Below are 25505 nucleotides of genomic sequence, written 5' to 3'. Positions count from 1 at the left end.
GAAGGGAGTGTTATACATGGATGTAGAGTCCGTAATTACAGCCTTTCTTTAACTCCCTGCTTCCAAGATAATACGTTTCCTCAAAGATTGCTTGCATAGTAACCATCCATTTCCATCATCAGAGGTTCAAGTCAAACCCATGTCTCTGAAAAGAAAGACTGGGTCACAAGAAAATTGTGATGTTCAAAAGAAAAATAAAATCCTTTAGTGATTCAACCATATTCATATGCCTACTTGTACTACACAGAGCCAATGTAGGGCAGTATTTTGGCCCACAAGCTTGAAAAGTACTGGCTGTAATAATGTTGTAGGTTCATATTTTGTATGTGTACACATTAATACACCTTGTGGTGTGTGCGCTAAACTTAGCAATGCACTACTCTACAACTGTAAGAGCAGAAATCTTTGCAGAGTGGGAATTTTTGTGCATCTTTAGCAACATGAAACTTGTGCGAAAATAAAAAGTTGCATTGTTTTTTTTTTTTTTGCTTGTTGCATGACATACTATTTTATATTTTGATTCTATGAGATTATAAAGCATGTGAAATTCACTATACCTGGCTGAGCAAAAAAAAAAAAAAAAAAACACATGCAGAGAAATGAACATTTTATTTCCGCTTTTACAGTTAGTTTGCCAGAGAATTCTTGAGGGAAGAGTAAGATATGTATGTGAAAAATGAATAACTTTTAAATGTTATTAACATACAATAACCTTCGAGAAAATCACCCTCTATTTTCAGAAGCTGAATGTCATCACAAAATTGGCCATGTGAAGGCTCAAGGGTAGAATGTGATCATTATTGTGGCTCTGCCGGTGGGGACAGCTGTAATTAAGAGTCTTGAAGCTGCTGGAAAGATCTCAATACTGTAGCTTCATTTTTTTTTTTTGACCGACCAATTATTGAAAGATGTAACTTAAGCGTGCATCTGTCAACCCTGAATTAAATCAAAGGCAAAAAAAAAAAGAACACCTTAAAGGGATCGTATAGTTGTGTATCTTATGAAATGTGAAAGAGCACGTAATTCCAAGAGGAATTCAATGTTTATTTGCTGGAAATTTGTTTTGAAATGGCTGAGAAACCCAAACAGAGCAATCCTAATAAAAGGTGGGACCCATCCTTTATTAGGATCACTTTGTTTTACTTTGTTTTTGGATGTCTCAGCCATCCCAAAACCGATTTTCATCAAATAAACTTTGAATTCCTCTTAGAATGGTATGCTCTGTTCTATTTCATAAGTGATTTCTTGGTATCTCGCAAAAAAGTTAAAAGTCCAATCCTCATCTTCAGCAATACTATATATAATCCCTTAAAAAAAAATGCTAATCAGGTAAGAGCTAGATATTCTCAGCAATGCTGCCAATATGCACTACCTATCTCTGTCTCTCTCTTTCTCTCCTCCCTCCCCCCACCCCACCCCACCCCACCCCACCCCACCCCACCCACCCTCGCTCTGTTTCTCTGCTTGAGTAGATCTTCAATAGATGACATCTGCGGTATAAATTTACAAGGGCCGTATCAATCACGGCCGTCCGACTGATTGGCGGGAGCCGGCGCTGATGTGTTATGGTGCGAGATTTTGTGACTTTCATTTGCATGCGGCATTCATCATCTCGCGATGCCTTCTTAGTCACAGAATTCAATTCTTGACTGATTGCTTTGTAAGTCTCCGTGGACTTTGCTGGGTGTGGGTGGCTGAGACGTGTGTGTCCATGAATGAAAAGCTCCATTAGCTGCATGAAATATGATGTGTAATTTATTCTGCTGAAGGCAATGTAAGATTTTATGATAATGATAATAATAATAATACTATTATTATTAATAATGATAAAAACAACAACAACAATGAAAATTGTAATCATCAACACAAAAAACAAAAAATAATGACACTCATAATGCTTCTGACTGCTACGGAAAATTATAGAAAATAAGAACAAGAATTCGAAAAAGAACAAACTTTCCACACAAACGAACAAACTTTCCACACAAATGTACAAACAATAGTGACCAATTGAGTATTGCGGACACCATGGGAATTCTCCTGCATATCAGAAAATCTGACTCTCAAATAAAGAAGTCACTACCTGGTACGAAGAGCAAAACAAGCAGACAACAGTACTCTGTCTTGGCAAATTTATGCATAAATGGAGACACAGGGAATTGAATTGCCAATCAAGTTATCTAATCATATTCTTTATAAATGGTCAGGAGATACAAGATATCCATAGCTCTTTGGCAAACATCACCACAGCAGCATTCTTCGGCTCCTTTTCAAAGCAATAGAAAAGATGGAGTATTTTGTATTGCAATGGAAAATATTGCTCTTTGCATTGTGCAACCAATGATAATTCAAAACTATTGCACAACCAATAACAATTAACAACCACTGATGTATATCAAAACTTATCAAGTTGGTTACTACTGATAACAATATTGCTTTATGCTAAATGGAAAGCATAACTGCACATTCCGAAAACTGAAGTAAAATTGATTCTCCCTTCCTCTTTGATGAGTTATTGAGAAGCTCAAGATTGATTCATGGAAATGACTGGAAACAGTATTTCTTTGGGGGTTTGCCCCCTCCCCACCCCTGGATTTATCAGTCAACCCTTTCTACATTGCCTGTGACATTCTTCCTAGCCCTATCCCATCCCCACCCCATCCCCATCCCATTCCAGCCCCATTCAGACTCTATCCTCACCCCATTCAACCCAATTCAGACCCCATCCCTACCCCATTCCAGTCCCATTCAGACCCCATCCTCACACCCATTTGACCCCACTCAGACCCCGTCCCCCACCCAACCCACTTCTTGATGGGTTGGGGGTTCTCGTTATGGTCATCATTTCAACTGTATCATTCCACGAATCGAAATGGTCCATAGATCGCGAGGGGAAACTCGCATGCCATGGCCACGCTCTGGCGAACAACATACATGCCTGCCTGCATTAACAGTGATAATGGATGTGCAAGAACCATGTGATTAAAAATTGGGGGGGGGGGGAGCAGAAAGAGTTTTCAATCTCTCTCTCATCTCTATTCCTCTCCTCTCTCATTCTCTGTATCTATACATATCCCATTCTCATTACTTCTCTCTAGTTGTATTCAAATACGCACATAACTGCATAAAATCGGTTGAGATTGACAACGGCGTTACGTTGACTTGAACACCATAAGTTTAGTGACAACTTAACGCCCTTATCATTCTCATCGGACGATAAGTAATATATAAGAATAATAGAATTCAAAGAAACCATACTTGCAAAACACTAAATATACGTGTCTGCATGCATGTCCTTCCATCTAGAGAAGATGTTAAACTACTTTATTGAACTTTGTGTGCACTCATATATCCAGACAGCTTCTCTTCATCAATTATCAAATTGCCTAAAGATGCTTTAAAAGGAGAGCAGTATATCTCTTCAAATATCACACAAAAGTGTTGATACAAATATCATTAGATGAGAACCTATCCCTTTAAAGTAAAGTCTGCTTTGGCTTGTAAAGGTTTTGTCAGTTCAGCTTACGAAAATTTATTTATTGGTTTGTTTGTTGACCTGATTTTTAAGATGTCTTTTGCAATTTGCATTTTTTTCTGACAGTGCAAACGAAGGCTCCATAATTTGATGACACCAAAAATGTCCATACCATGACACTTATCAACTATACATTCTGTCTTACTGTGTATATTGGTTTAGACTTGGGGACATCCTGAAGTGAGTTTGAGATCTAATCTTCTTCAAGACACAAGCTGCCAATCTCAAGATAAATTCCTTTAAAGGGATCGTATAGTTTTTGGTTGAGACTTAACTTCAGGTTTTTATCATTTTTTTGTGAGATAGTGAGAAACCTCTTATGAAATATGAAAGAGCATGTAATTCCAAGAGGGATTCAATGTTTATTTGATGAAAATTGGTTTTGAAATGGCTGAGACATCAAAAAAAACAAGGTAAAAACAAAGTGATCCTACTAAAAGGTGGGTCCAACCTTTTGTTAGGGTTGCTCTGTTTTGGATATCTGAGCTATTTCAAGACCAATTTTCATCAACAAAAAAGCTAAATCCCTCTTGGAAGTCTATGCTCTTTCATTTTTCATAAGAGGTTTCTCATTATCTCATCCAAAAATGTTAGAAACCTAAAGTTAGTTCTTAACCAAAACTACACAATCCCTTGAAAGTAAAATCCCTCAAGCACACACAGCAGACTAACACAGCTCTAAGTGACAACAGGATATTCCTCTGAGTCACACACAATCATACACAGTGAGGATAAGGAGGAGTCTTGAATTAGAACTCTGAGCACAAACTGGGACCTGGTGCATCGCCATGGCAACAGAGGACACCGGTCAGAAGAAGAGTGGGAGGATATGAGAGTGGGGAGCGAGAGAGAGGGAGAATGATAGAGATTAGCTATATGCAACATGTCTAAAGTTACCAGGGGCAATTAACTTTGAGTAGATATATTACCTATAAATCCCCCCCCCTCTCTCTCTATCTATCTATCTATTTATCTACCTACCTGTATACTTATACAAACATTCGCATTTCATACGTCAAATGGTATCTGGGCCTTAACCGCAGAGTGTAGAAATAGGACGCAGGTCAAAAAATATATTATAATGTGGGAAAGAAAACATATCATAATGTCATCGTAAAGAAAAAGATATACATTGTAGCAACATGTTACTCAGCCTAAGGAGAGCCTTCTTCAGATGCAATAAAATGCACAGACGCAAGAAAGAAATACAAGAAAAATCAAAGGCAAAGTTGGATACAGTAACATTGAAAGACAAGGAGACATGATAAGAAAAAAAAATGTGTACACTGCACAGCCATAGTAACAAGAAAGGATATAGGTGACAAGAGAAAGGTTTATAAAATGGGTTCAAGAATGCAGCCAATTGGAAGCACTGAAATGAGTCACGTGTGCGTGTATTAATTTCTCACTAACATGCACGGCCTGACGTCACAATGTTTACACTAGCAGTGCGAACTCAATCAGTTGTTACAAGTGCGTCGCGCGCTACTATACACGCTGTCAATCCTGTAAACAACTTCTAGTTTGGGCTGCCTGCCGGCGTTTCTTGTGTGCATAACATGTGTGGCATACGTATACCCTTATACGTACAGTACTTATATGTGCGGGATTTCCGAGTGCGACGTGCGTAAAAAAGTTTGGGACGAACAACTTCGGACATCTTGACTCTTGAGCGAGTGCTACATGTAGCTGACTGGTATTGACCCACAAAGGTACGTGAAAAATGCTGTTAGTTTTCGACCCATTTTATAAAACAAATGATGCACAGGATTATTTTGTGGCGTTAGTGGAGATGTAGCGCACTCGAGGGTATTTACAATTGTGAAACATGCACGAGGCGAAGCCAAGTGCATGATACTACATTGTAAATACCCGAGAGTGAGCTGCATCTCCACTAACGCCACAAAATAATCCTGTGCATCATTTGTATAATATAGGTAGAAAGTGAGAGATAGTGAGAGCGTAAGTGAAATTAACTGTTTTATACATTAACCTGTTGAGGACGGACTGATTTTGCTACAACACGCATTTCCCATGGACACCTGCCCGAGTGTACTCAAGACTCGTCCTCAATGGGTTAAAGAACAAGGACATATCACAACAGAGAGATGGAGAGAAATGATTGGTTTAGGTACATAAGTGATCAAAACATGAATGGCAAGTATGAGAAATTTAATCAGTATAATTCGCTTATAATGACTTGACACTTTAATCTTTTTTTTTGTTCTCTCTTGTCAATGTCCGACAGGACAAATAGGCACCACACATGCATTTCTTCTTTCCCCCCTCATGTTCCTCTCTTTGTAAATACCCCCCCCCCAACTCATCATTTAAATATTTGCAAGCATATAGATTGTGTGCACGGGGGTTGCAACGATTTTCAAACTTTAAGCTTATGTTGCAATTCCTTTGCGTGTTCGTTACCTTGAATAATGTAGCTCTCTTAGAGTTGTATACTATTTCTGTAACTGCTTCTTATCAATGTGTATATATATACTTATCATATATATTCTGTATTGGCTATATGAGATGTACTTGCATACATTTTGTATGCACTCCTATTTTGTGAACACGCCTGAAATCTTGAATAAATAAAAAAAAAATAACGTCACTATGAAGAGAGTGTATGGATTCTTAAGGAGCACAGGAGATGGAACAACAATAAACAAACAAACAAACAAAGAGAGACAGAGTAACAAGACAGAGGGCATGTATGTGATAAAGAACAAAGCCTTAGAAAACAAACAGACAAACAAACAAACATGGATCATACAGGGGTCACAGAAGAAGGTCAATTTAAGCCCCTCCAGGAATCCATGTCCATTTGTATCACAAGGAATATAGTGAATCCACTCATGTTATCCTCTCAATTTACATACACTGTTTGTCGCTAAACACTTATCTACCATCTGTAAATAGAAACATGCATTTGTTTCATCTTCCTGTCGCACAAAAGAGTGACGGAGATACCGATGTCATTATGAAGTGGGGCACGTCGGCACTGTTTCTTGCGACATGCGGTTTGAGAGCAAAGCTTCTCCAGAAATGATCGCATTGTCTAAATATCACTACCGCATCATCAATTGATGACTCGACTTTTTTATGGAATAACACAACAGAGCAGTAAATGAACTCACCTCCCCCTCTCCATCCACACACTAATGTACATTGTATGAGTTTGGGAGGAGGAGGATGAGGAGGAGGAGGAGGAGGAGGAGATGGGGAAGGGGAGGAGGAAGAGAGGGAGGCAGTGGGGAAGCTCAGGAAGGAGGGTAGTGACAGGGGGAGGGTAGATGGAGGTGGGGGAGGGGGAGGGATACAGTTGAGACAGGAAGTAATATGCCAAAGAAGCTACCAAGCAGCAGCAATTGCCTGGTGTGCCTCATGAGACAAAAAAAAAAAAAAAGATGCTAGCATCCACTGTCAACTTTGCCTGGATGAACACGGGGAGGAGCAATCACGCGCATTTCGAATATTTCTTGCACGAACCTCGCCAAAACTGCAAGGGGGAGCTTAGATGGCAAAGTGTATTATCTAACCACACTTTTTTTGAGTGCAGTTTAAATAAACACCTGACAAAGGATTTTGATTTTTGTTTCCTTTTTTTTTTCTTCTTCCTGCTCCTTTCCCTTCAGGGTTTTGTGCAAAAGAAAAACAATGAATGCGATGGAGGATCGGGAAAGCGAATATTTAGCCGAGATTGATGTGACTTTCCTTTGTGCTGCGTCAAATTAACGAGGGTCATGCACTCTTGTAAGACGGCCTGAGGGGGGGGGGGGGGGGAACGGGCTTAGGGTCGGGTCTATAAGCCAGAGCAATAAATATTGCGGATTTGCGACAGTAATTTGATGTATGCATGGGCATGTGGCAATGCAATGCATAAAATGTATACATCCATTATTCACCTACAAAAATTCCTCTCCTTCTTCCTTCAGTCTATCTCTCTCTCTCTTCTCTCAATCTCTTTATTTTTCCTACATTCTCTCTCTCCTTCTCCTTCTATTCTTTTCTTAGTATGTACACCTCCACAGAATATCTTTCTTTGAGTCACAATGCACCACATCCAATTAGAGCAAGTGAAAGTTATTGCTGGCATCAAGCGTGCCCATCTCAACATGTCCTACCTCCTAGCAGATAATCAGCAGAGGAAGATGGTGCACCATATTAAAGGCATAATTTACCTTTTGCAGAAGAAACAAAAACCCAGCATTAGTGCTTTAAAATAGTTCTAAAATGTGAGTTAGGGATAGAAACAAGCACTAAAAATTTGAATCCATATAATCAATGTAACTATTGTGAAACACATAAAATGTGAACAATAGTTATAAGAAAAATGTTTCCAGACTAAACCGTCTATAGTTACGGTTTAATGAGAAAAATACTGACATCTCCTTATATTTTAGGCTATATTGCAAATATTTTATATGGTACGATGTTTTGTGATACAACAGACCTATACATATGCATCAAATGTGATTTCTTGAACATTTCTTAAATCACTGCTCCCAAAGGTAAACAGGACCTTTAACCCTCTGTGCGCTATGAGTGCTGATTGACACAGAAAACCCCCTAGCATTGTACACACTGTCCAAAGTTCCTGGCACGGACAGGGTTAAACCAGTCTGATCATGACCTAAACTGGAAGAAAAATTTGTGCCACTCTTTCTTTCTGTCACTCCTTTTTGAGGTTACAAAAAGTGGCATCAATCAGAAAAACACTTTCCACTGTGTCCATTTGAGGAGAGCGCGTCATCAAAATTTAGATGCCAGGATAAAAGTAATAGAGAGTACCACAGAAAATTGAAACCGAGGATGATGATGATAATGATGATGATTCTGATGGTGATGATGATGATGAAGATGATAACATTGGTGAGAATAATAAGCATTTGATGATGATGGCAATGATGACAATAATGTTGATGATGATGAGGAGGAGGAGGATGAGGATGAGGATGAGGATGGTGATAATGATGGTGACGATGATGATGATGATGATGTTGATGATGATGATGATGATGATGATGATGATGATGATGATGATGATGATGGTGATGATGCTCCTAGTCAAGAGATCAACATCAACATGCCAGTGAGGCTGGGACACACAGTGGAGCACAGGTTATATCTGCCAGAGGAGAAACAGTGACACATAGCAGCACTCTACAGGGAAGACTCTGGGGATTTGGCGCCTCGGGAGCTTGTTTGGATCCCTTGAGATGTGGCATGTCAAAGCAAACATCAAATAACACATGTGGGACTTGGCATGCCATAACTGTCAAACTGCTAGCTCATCCTGCTTTTCAGAGATAAGTTTTGCAAGAAGGGCCTGTTCTGTCAATACTGGAATCATTCAGCGTCAAAACATCACTTTACATCCATGGTTACAATGTGTTGAGACAGGATGGTACATGTAGGGCCTACAAGTCAATGCTCACGTCAAAGATTAGTGTGGACACGCTCCGTTCACATAAAGTCCTGATACACACTACAAAATCACCAAATATGCACACTGATTTTCATCATTTTTGGTTATGAAAATTCACCTCAAACAAAAATGAGAGGAACATCCCTTACATTTCACAAATTCATGCTAGGAAAAGAAATGAAATTAACTGTCTGCAAAGTAAGTCCGGTGTTACTTTTATGGCCTTGACATGTGATTTCTGTATTACACTGGTTGTCTACAGAATTCATGAAAATAAAAAATAAACCAAAATATTCAGTTTGTCAGAATTAAATCCACATTTACAAATTCATGATGTAGTGAAAGGTATCCAGGCACTCCAAGGTAATGACAACTCTTGTCTAACTTTGGTGCATTACATTACTTAAGTATACATGCGTTCTTTTTTGTGGAAAGTACTTGACAATTTCAGTTCATACCTCATTTTATCCTCAAATAGAGACAAAAACTCCCTGAAATTCATCTTAAGACTAAAGGCAGAGTGTACCACTGGGAAAGATTTTAGCCACTACCTAATACCAGGATCAGACAATCCAAGACGAAGCTCTTTGAGTTCGGCACCAATCTGCAATGCACACATCGACTCTATGATCTCAAGAACAGGACATACAGAATATGGTTAACGTCTGAGTGTACGGAATACGGTTGCATAACGATAACGTGGAAAATGTTACTGCACTTGAAAACGCAGCAGTGTCCCTCCCACTGACTTTATCCCAGTGGACACCCCTATGCACTACAATGGATTGATCCGAATCCATCGGAGCATCTAAAAGCGGAGGACTTTAATTCCACTGAACGGGGATTAGCTCGAATTGCCAATTTTCTCCATCTCATCTGTCTTTAGTCTCTGTCTCTCACGATGCCCAAAGAATGTGGCCTTGTGATGAGTGAAACCTTAGACAGATTGTCGATCATCATGATCTAGAGCCCAGCCAGCCATCAGGGAGGAAAACAAATGGGAAGGGATAAGAAAACAAAATATTTGCTAAATACAGCACTTTTTTCTCGCATAATGTGCAAGAGGTAGGCATGTAACATGTGCTGGTAAGGCTCAGATATATATAAAAAAAAAATATGCTACTAATCTACAAGACATTAACATTAATAGCAAAAAGACAACAGCTATGGAAAATCTGGAATGGGAGGGGGGGGGGGGTAAGAGGGGGATGCAGTACCCCAACTACCAATACCTCTGATATTACTTATTTTAGGTCTAAATGTCTGAAAAATTTGTTTGCTTGTTTCCCTTTGTTTCACTTTATTTTAAATTCATTATTTTGTCTATGTTATAGTACTTCAGAATTCATTGAAAGCTGCAGATGAACAAAAACAAGGTACTCTGTATAGCCATGTTATATTTCGTTTGAGTGTGTGTGTCAGCGTATATGAGAGGGATTAGAAACATGCTTGGGATTTAACCCTCACTGTAATTTGTAACACTGGCCTCTATTGGCATGTTTTCAGAGACCACACTGGGCCAGGCCCCAAAGGGGGGGGGGGGGGGGGGACATTAATCCAATCGCACAGATCAGCATTTATCAATCATGCTGTTATGTGAGCACCTCTGAGAGGGGGGAGGGGTTCCATTGACCCTGATGAAAACTTGTTGTAAGCTAGGCTAGGAATGTCCAATCACGAACAGACTTCCATTAAAGCGGGCCGAATAATTTTGACATTCCACAATGCGCTGGCTCTGCCTACTTCTCCCACTGGAGTCCAGGACCAGACTGGTACTGTCAATGCTGTCAAATTGTTCACGAGTTGTTCATTTAGTGCTCTGTGATCTTCTTATAATCATAACAACTACCCCCTCCCCCCCCCCCCCCCAAAAAAAAAAGAATCACACAAACACTCAGAAACTGTGACTTCCTTAACAAACCATTTTGTTATAACATTGTGCAACAGGAGATCAAATATAACATGCATAATTTAACAAAAATATATATATGAATTCATATGGATCCTTCACAAACATGATTTCTTTGACATTTCTCTGGCTGTTCATTCTCGAAACTTAGACTGGGTTCAAGGAATGGTCACTGTCTTCCAATCGTGAACTCCCATTGGGCGATACTTTCAACCAGACAAGAAGTTCCGCCCCCGGACAAGTTTACCACACTCTTCTTCAATTTCTAATGGTGCTCAGAACGTCCCTCCTCCTCTACCTCCTCTCTGTAATAGCTTTGGCCAACCCATCTCTACGTTTTCTTCACCATCCCATCCAACACAAGTGCAGTCCATAAGCACTCATCCATCTACATGATTACTTACACTTTATCCTGGTTCCCTACCCCCATCCCCCACCACCCCCCCCCCCAACCCCTTCCCTCCCTTCAGCTGTTCGGTCCATCACTCCAAGCTTGGAAAGAGCTTGTAAGAATGTTCACAGAGTTTTAAATCATTCTCAAGAATCAAATTTCGTTATGATTAACTTACTAACAGCACACAATGCTACAAATGCCAATGAAGCATGAACATACAATGTAGTGTACAGGATTGAGAAAGTATTGATATGATAGCTCATGATATGAAAGAAAAATAATACACTGAACCATAAATAATTTATCAGGCTATGAGAATGATTTCAATTTACTAGCATAGTCAAAATCATGGCACTAATGTGATTAATTCTTTGCATGCTTTGAATGCTGATTGATGCAGAAAACTCCATAGCATTGTACACACTGTCCAATGTCTCTGACACAGAAAGGGTTAAAGGAGGATTTGGGAGTACTACCCTGCTACCAGTATGCCTTACTTTCTGCAAGTTATTAGTGCATAGAATGGGAAACTTGCACATTAACATTTTCCAGCCAGATACTATAAAGCACTTGCTGTATTCATCCTTTATACTCACAGCAAAGATCATTTTTACTAACAGCATGATGAAATGAATTCAAATGCCTTACACGCAACCTTAACCACTCAATGAAGGCAATTTCCCCACCATCTCTCATAGGTTTTTTTTCCTCCCCTTCCTATCCAAGCACTGGTTATGACGGCTACGAAAAACTAGCAAAGGAGCGCTCGCATTCCTAATGGGGAAGCAAGATAACAGATCAACCCGTTTACAAGTTACCTCTTCACTAAAGGGGCTTCTCAAAAGTCTCTGGTTTCCATGGCAACCCGATGCTTGTGTTTTTCCCCCTTGCTCCATGCCCCATCCATTACACCGCCTCCGCAGATGGCTTGCACCGATGCACACCGTTTTCTAATGACCTGTCTCCACAGGCTAGTCTCTTGATTTTTGTCGGTTTGGGGTAGAATTCTGAACAGTTCTTTCCCTTATAGCTCTCTCTTTCTTTCTTTCTTTTTTGTTCTTTCTGCTCCCTCTACCTGTGTCAAATTAGTCTTGTTACTGCCAGTGGAAAATACTGACAAAACAGTGCTGCAATCGCTGCATATATACAGCATACAAAAAATATATACACATACAAATACATACATATATACTTCCATACATACATGTATACATATATCCACATACATACATACATATGTACTACCTATCTATCTAGTTATATATGCATAAAAATATGATACAAAATGAGAATTTAAATCCGAGTGTTGGTTCCACTCTAAACTCAAGATGAACAGAAGAGAATAATGCATTCCCATCCAATAACTCTTAATCACGCCAAATTTTTGACATAGCACACATCTTCTTCAGGGTTTCTAACATATGAACATGATGACTCTATTCTTGGTGCTTATCATATTCATACACTTCTGAATCAAATAGACTCACTGATGCACAAAGTGAATGAGAAAGACTATGTACATGAACATCCATACCCTAGTTTCACGGTGCTGATGCTCACTTCAATAAAACACAATTTTCTGTGCAGAAAACTACTGTATATAAGACTCTCCATGTCTGTGTCTCAGAGGGGATGTTGCATCGAAATTGGAGTCGCGATCGATTGCAGCTCGGATCAGACGCAAAAATCAAATGCGACTGACAGTTGAGCGCAAGTTCTGTTGCATAAAGCAAGTTGTGATTGATTGCCATTTGCATTTGATCTTTTGCTCTTTACTTCAAAATACAACCATCATGTATGTGCCTATCTCTACAAATGGACAGGAAAAAATCACTGGGACAGCACATCATCTGCCAATCACACTAGACAATGATGGGTAGTATGAGTGCTTGTAAATATGTAAAATTTAGGTGAATTTACGGGCAAGGGAGTTATTGCAGAGCAATGACGAATGTTTTAGATTCCAGTGCGGATGTCCTATTCAATCCATTCACTTATTTTAATAAGTTTTGGTTGCTGAAAGACAAAAGAGATAAGTTAGCTAGTATTAAAATGCTTTTGTAGGTATGGGTATTGTACAGCCACACTGTCATCAATCGTACATTGTATGTTGGAACAGGGAGGTGGGAAGGTGCAACAGTTACATTTGATTTAGAGGACTTAGATTTTGGAAAATATACTCGATTGTAACCCTTGCATGCTGCAGGCCCCTCATAGCCTCCAATGCACGCTGAAAATGCCCATCACTAGGATAATTTTCCAAATGCTCCTACAAACGGTAGCTATCACACGGTCATAGTGGGGCAATATGGCTGTGTAACCAAACTATTCTTATCCACATTACCCAGCCCTTGTCTCGGAGGGGGGGGGGGGGGGGCAAAAAAAGTAGATTAGTAAGAAAAAAAAACAACAAAGGATTGGAAATACACAAATTGTCATGGTGACACTAATCACTACCATGTATCAAATCAGAAGAAATTAATCAACAGGCTGGAGGACGAGGCTAGGCAGGCAGCCGCAGAGAAAGCGACGACGGTCGCATCTCCTGGCGACGCCCATCCCTGGGCCCCCCGCGCTGCTGCCGCAAGCCTCCGGGGGACGGGTTCATCCAAACATTTTACGCTCATGCGCAATTGACTCTGTACATCAAACCCATGTCAGAAATGCTCCGGCTTATGCACGCAATCTTGGCTCAGATTTTTTTTTTTTTTTTTTTTTTTTTTTTGCGCTCTGTTTCGCCCCCACTATTTCTCTCTCTCTCTCTCTCTATCTCTCTCTCTCTCTTTCTCTCTCTCCATCTATTTTGCTGTATTGCTCATTATCTAACCACTGCCCATTTTTTTTTTCCACCATACCTGTCTGTCGCTGTAGGGTTAGGTGTCTCCCCTGCAGCCTTTTCCTCATTTCAAATCCCTGGTCACCAAATCACAGTTTTTGCTACATTTCTCAAAACAAGCTGATTCTTCTCTGGTTTCTGTTTTATTATGTAACTCTTTTTTAAGCTGCACCTCAATGTCATCAGTTGTCTTCTGCAAAGCTGTAAAAACTTTCAGCAACATTTTTTTTCATTTCATCCATCCTTCTATTCCGACAAATCTCTTGCTTGTAAACATCCTTTCACCCTACATACACACAAACAAGTATTGTACACACGCAAATAAACTTATAAACTGTCAGTCTATCTGTCTGTCTGTCTGTTTCTCTGTCTCACACATACACACTTACATACACAATCTCACCCACACTCTTTCTTAATCTCTCTCTACTCTCTGTGTGTTTTTACCTCTACCCTTGCTTTTTCTTTGGTTTTCTTTTATTTTCATTTTCTCCTTGCACTATGTACCCGGTATCTCAATCTTTTGTTATAGTAGATGGAGGCCTGCCATTCCATGTTAACTGTTCAGTGACAGTATGTACATCTGTTTTATCTCCATGGCAAAAATAATCAAACTGCATTCACCTCCATCAAAAGTTCCTTTCCTGTTCCCTAAAAACATTCTGCACTTTTAACATCTTTTTTTTTTTTTTGGGGGGGGGGTGGGGGGGGGAGGGAAGGGTTCAGAGCTCTATTTTCTTCCTAAAGTAAACTGCAATAATGGAAAACAAAACCAAATACAACATAAAATTGTCTTCATTCAACACATCCCATTTTCACTGCTTTTAGTCAGCCTCAAGTCTGTCAAACTCAATTTTCTCATGGTCATTTAGATCTTCAAACTTCATGTCATCACTCTTTACATTAGAGACACCTCCATATCCCTCGCTTCTTTGGCAAATTTCCCTGTAATGTCTTTGTGATTATTTCCTGGATTTATTCAGCTGCTAACACTGCTATGCAAACACCCATACACACATCTTCTTAGAACTTTCTTCTTAAAGTTACATTTCATTTCATTTTTGCATGCAAACATATGCTATTCTCTACCTTGTATATGTTCCTCTTTTTATCTGATGATAAAGCTCACACACACACAACTGTTTCCAGTATATCAAGCAATATCACACATCCTAAAAGACCACCGACATAAACAGAACAATGCGAAGTACATGGTAAATTCAATATTTTGCTAAAATGCTGGGTACTATAAATGCCACACACACCCATCTATATACAAATATGAAAAATATGCCATTTTTCATAGGCCCTGAATTCCTGAACTCAACCACAGAGAAATAACAACATGGGTAGATACTATAGCAAGATGGCGTACACCATAGACTGTAAAACAAAAAAATATATGTATACACAATGAAGTAGGACAATATAACAAAATACCTCAACCACCTAACGATTGCATTATGGGCCACAATTTAGAGAGACTAAAATACTTTTATTGTAACACAAGAGGTCACAACAAATTTCCCGGAATGATACAAACAAGCATTACACATGTATCTGCAAAAGAATTTTCCACAATCCATTCTCATGAACTTAACGGAGGAAACAGCATCCATCTCCCTAGACTGGTGCCCTTGTCCTACCCTCACCCACTTCAATCCAATTTGAAACCATTCTTAAGCACAATGCGACTGATCAATTTCTAATGGCAGGGGCAGATATTTACTTTTATTTGTCTGCGACCTCTCTTTCTCCCCCCCCCCCCTCCCCCCCCCCCCCCCAGCAGTTAAGCATTTAATCTCATGGTTCGAGGGGATGCAAGCAGCTACCTCTGTACTTCGATTTCCAACCCCCTTTATCGGAAGATCTCTTAGCCATCGTCAAATCTTCCCTCACTCAACTCCCTTTCCTCGCACTCCCACTTCCCTTTCTCCAAAAGCTGAAATTAAGGAGAGCCTCGGCCCAACCCCCCTGGGTACAATTTGATCTTGCTTTGGCTGCAAATTAAAGCGCCGCAGCCAACTGCCTCGCCCGAAACAGGACCAACAATCATATTCGGCCTGGAGAACGCGGCTCCCGATTGCTGTACGGGGGTTCCTATTCTAGCATTCATTTGGAAGAGACAGAGTAAAAGGAAAAAATTGAAGTAGAAAACCTCCTGATTTAACGTTTACACACACAGTGACTACACACTTATATACAAATTCTTCAACCAAATTTAAATCCATTAAGAGCATGCTTCAAAGGTTTTTGGTGTTTTGGGGGGTTTAAAGACTATGTAAGCTATTATACATTGTAGAGTCTGTACCTTGGAATCACATTGTATTCCTTGTCTCGAATGGTGGTACGTGTACCTGTTATAACTTATTTACACACACTGTCTGTTGGGCATGTGTATGCCTGTACAATTATGCATTTCGTCCTGAAATTTTCCCTGTTCTTTTTTTTTTTTAGATGGATGAGATACATTACATAAATGATTTACCCGTCTGTTTTGTTTGAAAAATTGTTACTACATTAAAATACACAAAATTCCACCCATTTTTAACAGATGACCACTCCTCATTACTATGATCACAGCAATTTTTTTTTAATTCCTTGTTTGTGTGTGTGTGTGTGTGCGTGCATGACATGAAATGGCTGTGTGGATTTTATATGAACTCTGCTAGCAAATGTCTGCAGCAGACGATGACAAAAGCGAAACTCGAAAAATACTTGAACAGCAACCAAAGGAGATTCCTGTTGCATTGACTGTTTACCTTCCCTGGAGACAAAGAGTATCATGCATTACTCGGATTGAGAAGATGCAGTAATATGTTTACCGGCAAATCTTTTCCAACGGTTGTTGCACCCCTTCTCCTCCCCCCCCCCCCCCCCCCCCCATCTCCTCCCTAAACATTCATAGTCTCTGGAATAGATGATAATACCGTCATTACTTCCTCTCTCGTCCTTCATCTCAATTCTCCATCTTCGCCCCACTCTTCACCCCTACTGCTTCCAGCCAGCATCTAATGATAATCACCCGTCCACGCCACAATTGATCCCCTGACCTGTTGTCATGCCGACCCATCCAGGAACAAGGGTGGGGGATGCCTTGGGAAGATGCAGGGGGAGGATGCTACTTATAAGAGGATTAAAGATTTCACATTTACAGCCCTCCGGAAGTATTCAAAGGGTTATCCATTTGTGTATTTGTGGGGCTCCATTCTCTCTCTCTCTGTTTTTTTTTTTTCATCTCTCTCAATCTCTCTCAATCTCTCTATTTCTTCATCTATATATATTCTTATCTACTTATGTTTCTTTTTCTGTCTCTCCCTCTATCTTCATATCTCCCTCTGTCTATATATATATATATATATCTCTTTCTATTTCTCTTGCTGTGTGTGTTTGTGTCTTTCTAACTCAGACATGAATAGTCAGATCAAATTGTATATTCCCGTTCAAAGATGATACGTTCAATTTGATGTGTAAAACAATGGAAAGACATCCCTATTGGGGTATTAAGCAGTACCTTTCTTGTAAGCATTTTTTCCATTTTCTTTGGGGGGGGGGGGGGTGGGTGGGGGATGAGAAGGGAGAAGAGGTCTCAAAGGCAATGATTTGGTTACTATGACTACATACATTGATTCCCAATAAACACATAGTATTAAATGCTGCTGTCACGTTGTGACCCCTGTCTATTATAAAATGTGTTACTTTGTATTGTAAAGAAGATATATTTATATGTTCAACTCCTAATCATTTTTTAGATCACTCAAATCTTCAACCCCCTCCTACTCTGCCACCTCCTGTAACCCATAGCCTATAGAATATATTGTAAGACTATCATCGCTTGGGATTGGAGGAATCTTTACAAATTGATGGGGGGGGGGGGGCAAAAAGTACTTAATAAACAAAAACAATGATTCACACTGCATGCTGATTGACCACACTAAAAGAAATGGTCTGTGTCCTTGGTCAAACTGTGAGTAACTTTCCTGCTCTATTGCAGGGATGGAGTGATAACGATTGATTGAGATTTCATTCTTATTCTTAGCGGTGAAAACTTGATTGGAGATCAGTGACTTATCTCATCCTTCTGAAAGTGAGCTTGATTATCACCCCAGAATGTATGCATTGTTGGTATGCCACCCGAAGTCTAGGAAATATAAGTTATCATCAAAGCAATATGTTCTAAGCTAAGAGCCTTACCACTGCAGTGTTCACGATATTGTATAAACAATATCAACATGTTTTGCGACAAAGGCACTCCAACGGAAAGAAAAAGTTAATCAAGCATTCATTAGTGATGCAAAATGATATGCATTGGGGTCAAAGTACCTGTGATAAATGATGTCATGTAACTCCTATCAAATATTATTTTAAAACCCCTGACACCCTGTGTAATAATGCTAAATGTAAAATTATTTTCTAAACAGTTTATGTAAAGATATGAACACAAAACTGCACCAAAAATTAATCTAAGGAAGATGTGAAGAAAGTGGTGAGTGTGCATCAGAATTGGACAGCCATGGGGAGTTTGAGAGGCAAAGAGAAAAAACAACAACAAACATCTAGATGACGTTTCTTTACTCATGAAGCTCACGCTTGCAGAACGGAAGCATCATGTTCCCTGAATAGCTGAAGTGGTTTCCAAGGTAACAGCTTTCACTCAAGTTATGACATTTGAGCTTTGTCTATTTTTTTTTTCCATTTTCTTTCCTCTCTTCAACTTTCTGCTTGAAAACTTAATATTCCTTCAATGGTTTTCATACAGCTCCCAGCGTTACCTGGAGTTCATTAGTGGCCATCATTGTCAAGCCTTGAAATGTCAAATCTTTGTTGCATCTTATTATATTATAATATTATAATCTCTTACTGTTTGAAAAAAAAAAAAGGAGCATACTGCATTCAAATGCAGAAAGAAAATTGTGCATTATGTGGTCCTTACTCAATTTTGGAATCATACTACCAACCCTTATTTTGAAACCAACTTTGACTGAATGCAATTGGACAGGTTCAAAGAACCATGTTTACTTGTTCTCCTCTACATTAACCCCCCCCCCCCACCTGTCATTACACAACATACTTTTCATCCTCCATAACAAACTTTTCCCTCCCTTTCTCTCAGTACTCCAGGGACTGTTTATCATTCTTCATATTCTTCTGAATGATGAGCCCCTGAATCTGACGGCTTGTGAGACGTAAACAAAATTAGGGGAGCTCAAAGTTGAACTTCGCAGCCGAGTGCAGACATTTACAAAATAAACGGGGTGGGGTGAGTGTGCATGACAGCTACAAACTGCATGTTATCGAGAAAATGAAAAGTGCAGCCGCTTAGCAGAGGTTTGTGTCAGCGCCTGCTAATTTCCTCCAGCGTTCTCCAACCACTCCGCCGCATCATCCCACGATTGACGTCGGGATTAGGGCAGGGTTCCGTGATGCCGCCACTTGCTGGGCCGGTGTGGGGGGGGGGGGGGTGCTCACTGACACGCCAGAGGCTTTTACCACATACGCGACACCTTGGGTTTCATGTTCTAGCAAATCTTTCTACCAAATTTCCAAATATACTGTTCTGATAACAATAAACTGCAAATCAATTAATCAATCAATCAATCAATAAAATAGAACAATAATGATACACTTGTTCAGACTTCTTTGCAAACATCATTAGAAAAGCACAAACATCCATTCTTCTACTCCTGTTGAAACATTTTGATACAAGGCATATGAACACATCAGTGTGCCATTTGCATCATGTTTTCAGCTCGGCCTTCTTCTCACACGAATGAATCATTGATCTCACACACACCATACACACAAAAAAAAACTTTAAAAAAAATATGTCATGAGATTAACATTGTAGCAAGCATTTCTGGGACACGAATATGGGATAAAAGACAATGTGATATCAACGCATGTGGGTCATACAAATATTTGCACTGTCAACAAATAGCGGGGTGAAACACATGAAGCATGATTTTATTTGAACAACCTGGGATCAAGAAGCGGAGTCAAATTGGGCAGGTCCATATCCAATGAGACGGGGAATACAATTTATTCCTTACATGTCTTCTTGCAAATTTTGTTAAACTACATACTGTGCACAAGATACTTCAAGAAATAAATCAAATGTCTATCTTCTCTATCTGTTCAAAGTTGGTTCTATCTTCTTCATTTTTAAAATCAAATTCTATTCATCCCTCTAAATAAATGTGTGTACACTTGTGACCATGCATCACAAAACAAACAAAAAGTCGCACCCCTTGATTTTACGTGAGGACTCAAAAAGGTGATATGGGTCAGCCAAGTCAATCTTGAGTCTTTCATAATTATCATCTGAAAGAGATATTCTTCTATATCATCTTTAAGTTTGGGATCATAGAATGAATGGAAAAGGGTGTTTTTAGCAGTTTGTCTACAACCCTTTTTTTTGGGTAGTGTATAGTGTGATAAGGTACAGTGTATGTCTTTAAGAGGTCCCTTTTCATATCCTTTGCGCACTCTTCACTTTCAACTCTACTAACTTTTGAAAGGATGAATAATGCTACTGCTTTAAGAGTTCACATTTATTATGAACAGAATGTGTTAATATACACGTAGCATGCTCAGTTTCAGCTTAATCTGACAATCCCTTCATTGCTGTTGCTCCTGTGGTTTACATCCTTTTTTTTGTCCCTTTCATACCACAGCTAGCGCACAGCTTGGCAAAGATTACGCGCTTGAATAGACTCTGTACTTCAGAGCCTCTTTTCTCAGTTCACACTTTCCAGAGTGTGTGCTTTCTTTACAAGATTTTGATAGGTTAGGAGAGTCCATTTGAATTGAGTTATACATCATTTTAAAGCTTACAGTTTACTCTTTCAGAATCTGCCCTTAACTAAAAATTCATGTCTGGCGGCATTTTGTTGGTTTTGTGATGCAGGGTCACATATGTGTGTGTGTGTGTGTGTGAATGCCTGTGTATGTATAAATGTATATGTGTAGGGCCTACATATACATGCGTTGTATTATATACAAATACATGTACAGCATTAAACATGCATAATATACACAAGGTACATGTATAGTATCCACACATACAAAGATACATTTGTAGAAGCTGGAATGACTATTTGCAAAGTTGTAAATTTCTTCTGACTCTGTATAGATTGTCGTCATTCCACTGGACAAGCATGAATCATATTGCATGCCATGAATTGAAATATTTCCCTATTTCAAACAGTCTTGATCCAAACAATGCATGATGGAAGTTTTCTTTTCATAGATTACCATAAATCATTGCAAGCACTGAACTGGACGTCCAGCCAAGAAGGTGACTTAGATGCCCGTTTTACAACGAGAGCATGTAAACCTCTGTCTAAAAGATTAATGTGGTATCCATTGATGGAGGATCTTGAGAATACTGAGTCGAGGGTGATGAATATTCAAACACATAACACACAGACAGACATGGACACAAATCATCAAGTGATATTGAAAAAAAAAAATGTATAACCTGTAAACACGTGCAGCAAAGGAAATATTCATATAAGCCAACTACACATTCAACAGATACCTCCTTTATCTAGATGTCCACGTTTATCTACAAACTGAAGACAAATATTGAATTCAATACGTTCCCACAAGAAGACACAACATTGGCAACATGAATATTCAAAGAAAAACAGAAAAGGCATGAAACAAAATCCAAAAGGTGACAAACATTCTCTCAGATTACAGTTTTTACATGTCAGTGCATGATTGCTATCATGTATCATTCTGAAGCGCAAGTTTTGTCTTGCCCCATCTTGCGAGTGTTGATCCTAAAACTGGTGTTACATATCCATCGTTTTCGTGCAGGAATATCAAAGAGTTACAACGGAATCCTGGAATGCTAGTGACCAAGCCCCCACCTCTTTTTTTTTTTCTCTCTCTCACTCTTAATTTCGTATTTCGATCTTAAACTTCAGAACATCCTCCCACCCTCTCCTCACCCCCCGAAACTGAAACCTCCAGAATGCAAACTGATCATTTATTCTCCGCTTCTGCGCCGTCTCGCCGCTAACTGACAACCAGAATGGATATGCATTGCCATCATTTCTCACTCAGCTCTCCCGGCCACCATATTTCACAATCATCTCCGTCCATATTCAGCTCTTTGAAACACAGGTTCTTCTACCCTCCCATTGCTCTCTTATTCCTACAAAACAATCCTTTTTTTTATTTCCTTTCTATTGTTTTATAGAATTAGGTTTCTATTGCTCCTCGTTTACTTTCATTCTTCTTGTAACCATAGGCATTGGAATGAGATACATAAAAAAAAAGCTATCAGTCAGAAGTGGGCGAGTATCTTGCTATTCTTTGAGTGGGAGGAATATTAATTGCTGGCATTTTAACCACCAGAATTAGAGGCAAAAATACGGGAAAAACATGGAAGACAACCACAAATACATCATTGCATAACGAAGTCCCGCACTGCCGACATCCCCTTGCAAAAATCTGGGAAATTCCAAAGGGCAGCCAGCGAGATGCTTGTGTAACATATGAATCTTATTGGGCAACACAATTCCTGGATCGCTGTCTTCGTTCTGAAAGTGAAATTTGCCTGCGTAGTTCTCCTAATAAAAGTTCACTATTGATGCAAAAGGTGGAGAAGCAACTGTACCTAAATTTGTGGTAGATTGAACGTTTGTTTTACCAGCTAAAAACTCCTCCCTTGCAGGTGATTTGTAGGAAGGGGGAGGGGAGGAGATGTCTTTCACAGGTTTTCAAATTACACGAGCACGTTTCCTTAATCAACCCATTGAAGACGAGTCCCAAGCATACTCAGGCAGGTGTCTATGGGAAGTGCTTGTTGTAGCAAAATTAGCCTGTCCTCAACGGGTTAAACTACCCTATGCCTGGACAATTTCTAAAAACATAAGAGGCAGCCGAACACAGTCAACTCTACATACACCCTGTATTTCTGGAGTACTTGCCCCCCATCCCCCCCCCCCCCCCCCCACCCATTGCTCTGAGTTCATACAATCCCTTCAATCATGATTTAATAGGCTCATACAGAGCTCACAAGAGACTGTCTCAATGCATCCCCAAATTGCACATTTTCCGGTGAGCTCAAGATTGTTTGAGCCCTCCAACACGAGGAACTTGGTAAAACTGAAGTGTTTTCACAAAATACCCGGAAGGGGGGAGCGAGTGTTTGATCGGTTGTTGAGCATCCTCCCTCTCGGCTGCAACAAGTTTGTTCACTCTTCCGGCTAGAATTTCTTATTGCCGAAAAATATGTATTCATGAAGATCAGTTTCCCCCGGCATTGGGTTCAAAAGACAGAACTACATCCAGATTTGACCACTTACAACCTACACAATGTCATACAGTCTTCACGACTTTATAGCCATATGCAATGCACTTGCAGGAAAGAAGAAGGAAAATATAGAGCTAAGAAATTGGCAAATGATGGTGATTTACAAGGGAAGTGTGTAGCAGCATAATGGCAACATATTTCACACAGGAGAACACCCACATTGCACCAGAAATTGACAGAATAGCTCCTTTGAAAACATTACACTCACATCTAATGGCTGAGCAGTTTGTGGTCTCGATTAGATAATGGTGCACAACTGGGGAGAATATTGTACATCACGTTATGACAAACTCTGCACTCAAACAAGCATATACATGTAGATGGACACATACACTAAAATCATCACCAACAACATATCCATGGGTTGTCTGCATTTAGCATCCAACATTACAACTTTAAAAGTTGACAAAGGAAACCTAATCAGCATCACATATTCCTGGGGCTATCTGTGCACCGCAAAGCCAAATGAACATAAACACAACACAAACATAAGAGCAAAAACCTAAAAAGGACATTTAAAGAATGACAAAATGTGGTACAATTTTTACACAATGCCTTTTCCTTTGGTAGTGATTCATAAAGGTGCACCAAAACACTTTTACAGAAAGGCACAGAAAGAACACAAAATCATGAGAAACGCATAGATGAAAAAGTGAGAATAAGAGAATACGAGAAAGAGATTAATAAATACAGAGAGAAAGAAGAGGAGAGGAGAGGAGAGAGAAATATATAAATATACCACAATAACAGAAGAGAAATATATAAATATACCACAATGATAGAAGAGAAATATATAAATATACCACAATGATAGAAGAGAAATATATAAATATACCACAATGATAGAAGAGAAATATATAAATATACCACAATGATAGAAGAGAAACATATCAATATACCATAATGATAGAAGAGAAATATATAGATATACCACAAAGATAGAAGGCTGAGGAAGTATATAAATATACCACAATTAAAGAAAAGAAATATATGAATACACCACAATGACAGAAGAGACAGTGTGCATGCCACACACAACATGTACGTACCCAGACTGCCCGAGCTGTATCGGTTGGCCGTGCAACGGACACAGTAGGTGGGGACCAGCCCCTCCACGGGCGTGGCATTGTCCGGCCCAAGGGTGCGCACCACCAGCCAGTCCGGAGCTGGCTGGTCAAGGATCTCCACCGCTTGACCGCGCCGGATGGTCATCTCTTCTTGGGAGCCCGGCTCGGCCTCGAAGTCTTCGACCACCACGCCACATTCCGCACTCAGCCTCACTGAATCCTGCAGGGCAGAGACGTATATAGATGCAGAAAAAGAAAGGAAAGAAAAATATATGATTACATAACATTGGTAGAATTCAAGAGCATGTAAAGATCTTAAAATTCAATGTAAAGATCGGGTTTAAATTTGATTCATATTTGTTATTCACTACAACAAAATACAGCAAAGTGAAGGGAAAACAACACAGGAGAGTTTAGCAAACTTTCAATGAAGATGGCAAATTCCTTGAATAGTAAGTATTTCAACAACAAAACCTCATTCTAATACACCTGTGTCTGCAATGTACGTATGAAACAGTGAAAAAAACAAACCAGTGTATACCACTGGGTAATAATGATGATAATGATATAGACATTTATAATAAGCAACATACATTGTATCCACTCATGGATACCCAAGGCACTCACAATTCTAAATTTTTGTAAGAAATACACATCTGACAGTATAGTTGCAATGTTCTGAATGCACTGAAAAATTGTCCAACTCAAAAATGGTTAAATGCTCATTTCTATCTTTAGGCAAAAGGCATAGCTATACGATAAAGAATGATAAAACTTGCAAGCATTCTTAAGGGTGATAGCACAGTAAAAAGATTTCATGTGATTACATCAAAAGAAACATTGTTTTAAATTGTATTTGCCAATAATGAGACTAGCTTTTAACATTTCCTCTTGGATCTAGAACGCTGATGCCTGCAAGGGTGCATGCAACATTCACATATCAAATTCTCAGAAGGTCCCAAAGAGCAGTAACGGAGATATGAGTGTTATTTGCATCTCATCAGGCAA

At 39.4% G+C, this 25505-nt stretch overlaps 1 protein-coding gene across 1 annotated transcript in view; it reads right to left on the bottom strand.

Annotated features, from left to right (window-relative positions):
* Positions 1 to 25505, bottom strand: part of LOC139709005 (triple functional domain protein-like) — a 193686-nt gene that overhangs the window by 149895 nt on the left and 18286 nt on the right. Inside the window, exon 5 of the mRNA XM_071620973.1 lies at positions 24480 to 24717. Within this exon, the coding sequence (XP_071477074.1) occupies positions 24480 to 24717 (238 nt within the window). The remainder of the gene's footprint in view (positions 1 to 24479; positions 24718 to 25505) is intronic.

Source organism: Diadema antillarum, unplaced genomic scaffold, assembly GCF_040938485.1.
Source record: "Diadema antillarum isolate AM-2024a unplaced genomic scaffold, OU_Dant_1.0 seq00001398_RagTag, whole genome shotgun sequence".
Taxonomy (NCBI): Eukaryota; Metazoa; Echinodermata; class Echinoidea; order Diadematoida; family Diadematidae; genus Diadema; species Diadema antillarum.
This window is presented reverse-complemented; position numbering and strand designations above follow the sequence as displayed.